The sequence below is a fragment of the Notamacropus eugenii genome, chromosome 5 (assembly GCF_028372415.1).
Source record: "Notamacropus eugenii isolate mMacEug1 chromosome 5, mMacEug1.pri_v2, whole genome shotgun sequence".
NCBI lineage: Eukaryota > Metazoa > Chordata > Mammalia > Diprotodontia > Macropodidae > Notamacropus > Notamacropus eugenii.
In genome coordinates, this window is record NC_092876.1 from 19,245,086 (window position 1) to 19,248,732 (window position 3,647).

Below are 3,647 nucleotides of genomic sequence, written 5' to 3' on the forward strand. Positions count from 1 at the left end.
GTCATAAGAGAAAAGTGAAACATTCCTTAAGCACCCTTTATGTGCCAGGCCCAGTGTTAACCACTGGGGGCCTAATTAAGAAAAAACAAACAGGCCCTGCCCTAAAGGATGTCACAGCCTAGTGGAGGGGGACAATACACAGGCAGGAAAGTGGCGATGGAGATCAGTGGCTATCCAGAACAGCAACATCTTGTTCCACGGACTTAAAGCTTAGCAGAGCAGCAAATACAGAGTACAGTGAGTCCAGATGTCTGGTTTCTGCCCTCTACAAAGGAAGACACTGAGTGAATTTGGTGCGTCAGCCTCCAGCCCTTCAATCAGAGGGGAAAAGAGGCAGAAGGAGGTGCTTTCAATTAAGATGTGAGTTAACAGAATGGTGGTGAATTAAGAGGCAATGAACTTAACCTGGTAGGGGCATCTTGTTCAGAGGAGAAATTAGGTAGATAAAGCCAATGCAAAGTGGAGGTGGTCCACAGAAGGTCCAATTCTGAGATTTTGGGAATGCATGATTTCTCAGATGTTTTCTCAGGCCTGGACTGAGACTGCTATAAACTGCAGAGTCTAGATGGCAGATCTTCAGGAAGTTGGGACCCAGGAAGAGGAGCATGGAGAAGAAGCTGAGGAAACCAGCCTTGGAGGGAGCATAAAGAGGACTGACACACCACCCTGTCAAGGCAGGTACCCTTAGAGAGAATTCCCTTTGTGTTATGACCTTCTCCTGGGTCCCATCATGGTTGAGGAACTGCTGAGGATGCTGACCCCATCTTATCTGAACTGTATAGTTTCATGCCCTACACACATTTGTTGCTTCATCTGTTTATGTGGAATAGGCTTGACACACCTTGAAAGGGGGATTCAGGACTGACTTGGATGGGCCCACTGCCACCCCTCTCTCCTGCACAGTTTCTCCACCTGACCATACTCACTGGTGGCCTGGGAGATTTGTTCTTTGCCCCTAAAGTTTGGTACTTGGTTCCTGGAATGATGCTTGACACCTTGACCTTCCCAGGGGCTCCTCCTCTGTCCAAACCTTGGCCGTAGGGAGATTATAATGTCTAAAAACTAGGAGGAGGATTGAGGTATGAGAGGTAGTCAGTGAATGCAGTGGATACAGCACTGGGCTTGGAGTCAGGAACACTTGAGTTCAAATGCAACCTCAGATACCTCCTAGTTGTGTGATCCTGGGCAAGTCACTTAACCTTTGATTACCTGACTTTCCACTCCCAAAGGAGATGGCAAACTCTCCAATAAAACTCCAAATGGGGTTAAGAAGGGTCACAAATAAGTGAACAACAACAAAAACATTGAGGTCTGGAGGTTGGGACCATATTAGTGATGAGAAAGAACCCCGCCCCGCCCTTCTCCTCTGAGAGACAGTAAAGGAGAAAATCTAAAGAGGGGAAAGAGTTTGTCACAATGAGTGACTCTCAGAGATCAGATTCTAACTCTGGTCTTCTGTTTCCAGATACAAGGGGAATCCAATGCCATACGATCCCCCCCCCCCCCCCCCCCCCCACACACACACCCATCTGCTGCATAGAATTGGGATATTGGAAGCCTGGTGACAAGTTTGTCTCTAACACCTAACAAATGTGAGACCTTAGGGAAGTCTTCTCCATGAGCTGCCTCTCAGTTTCCCCAACCTGATAATGAAGGGCTTGGCTTAAATAATCCCAGAAGGTCCCTTTCTTTTTTAAATCTTTCATCTCAGCACCTCTTCTACCTATGGCGCTCTCAGTCCTCTTCCGGAGACATTGCAATTTCTGTGGGACCATAAGTCAGACCTTTGTCATCCCTCTTTTTCCAAATGTGGACAATGAGGATCTCCTCCCTACCTCCATCCCTGGCCTCCTGGGCACACATCAAGGTAAAAAGTATAGAAAGGAAAAGTGCCTGCTGTGTTAATTTTCATTTACATTGTGATTACTCAACCTGTAGGAGCTAGCAGTGCCCTTGGATTGTGTAATAGCCTGCAGAACCTCCTAACCTGCCCAGTCTGCAGAAATTATTTCAATGAGCCTATCACAATGTTTTCTGGCAACACCATCTGTCAGTCCTGCCACCCTGAAGGATGCCCACCTGCACACATCAACTGGAAGATGAAGAAAATTGTGAATCTGTTCAAGGAGCTGAAACCACTCCTTGAACCTCAACCTGTCCCAGAGGGGTGGTGCCCCAAGCATGATGAGCCCTTCACCCTCCTATGTCAAGAAGACAATCAAAGAATCTGCCAGATCTGCCAATACTGCAGCCTTCACAATGACCATACCCTGACTATACTACAAGATCCAAAGGCACATGAAGGTAAATCCAGCAGCTTCTTTCTAGGGAGGGATAAAGAGAATGAAGACGCCTATGCTGTGGTTTATAAAAGCAGGAAGAAGACAGTGCAGGCTGTGGGGGCATTTGGAAGAAAAGTGGGGTTCCCTAGATTGTGGGATATCCCTGTTCTATCTCCCCCATCGTTCTCAGGGCATACAGGACATCCCCTCTCTATCCAGTAACTCAGAATTCTTAGCTTCTTTCTCACCTCTCATGGGAAGCCTCCCTTAATTTTCTCCTCTCCCTTTCCCTTATCTAAGACAATACTGGATCAGCCCAAGAGAAACCAGCAGCTCTGAAGGAACTGGTACCCTCAGGTCACCAGCACAGTTCTGCTGAAGAAGAGACTATGACCTCCTTACCACCTCTGGTCACCACTGAATGCTTATCCCCTGGGCCTCCTGCTGGAGAGGACACGGGAACCTAAATCTCCCTGGGGTCATCTCCACTGGCCTCCTCTCTGGAAAACACAGTTTGGCACACCATGCACACTGTTAGAAGGAACATAGAATCACTACTGGAAAAATCTCTTCCCAGACTATACTCTGAAATGCTGCTTCATGCCTTCCCCCTACTGGCCTGTCTAGCGACTACTATGAAGATCTTTTCTCATGAAGTCATTTAATAAAGAATCTTCTCTGACGTATTGGGTGTTTTCGATGAGTCCTGTGATTTGGCCCTGAGTTGGGTTTCATGGTGGGAAAGAGCATCCTGGGCTTGTTTCAGCCAAATGATTGGTCATAAGTGATGGCAACAAGGAAGTAGGTAAACAGTGTTGAGGGCTAGGCTGGCATTCTTACCAAGAATGAGTGCACAGAGCCTACAGGGAGCTGAAGATGGTGCTACTGTGCATTGAGGGGTGGGGAATGGATAGAGTAAGGAAGAATTAGGTGCAGATAGGGGCTCCCATTGTCTTCCCTCTTTAGCCCAGAACCCTGTCTTTCCAGGGATTATTTCCTTTTTTCACTTGTATATCTTCCCTTCTCCTGTGCCCTAGAGCACTTGAATTATCCATTTAAATCTCCTGATATCAAGACAAAAATCTGCCTTTTTGCAGCTTCCACCCCATTATTGTAACGTGTACCCTCTGAGGTAAGATAGAATTCCCCCTCATCCCTTCCCCTCACTATGACCTTTCTAGTATTAGACGAAAAAAATCATGTCCCCACTGAGACTCATCTCCTTTAGAGATGACAGCCCCATTCCCTTCACCAATCCTCATAGAGCATGAAGCTAACACCCTTCTCCATTCTGTTTCCTCACCTATAGACACCCATTGACCAACAAATACCCTCCTTATCCTCATAACTTATCCTCATAAGTTA

The 3,647-nt window shown here is 46.9% G+C and overlaps 1 protein-coding gene across 1 annotated transcript; it reads left to right on the forward strand.

The window, feature by feature from the left end:
* Positions 1 to 213: 213 nt before the first annotated feature.
* LOC140508316 (E3 ubiquitin-protein ligase TRIM11-like) lies at positions 214 to 2,968 on the forward strand. Its single transcript, XM_072616136.1, has 3 exons — positions 214 to 674; positions 1,939 to 2,304; positions 2,583 to 2,968. Exons 1-3 carry the CDS (start codon positions 566 to 568, stop codon positions 2,747 to 2,749), a joined length of 642 nt encoding a protein of 213 aa, XP_072472237.1. The 5' UTR covers positions 214 to 565; the 3' UTR covers positions 2,750 to 2,968.
* The last annotated feature ends 679 nt before the right edge of the window (positions 2,969 to 3,647 follow it).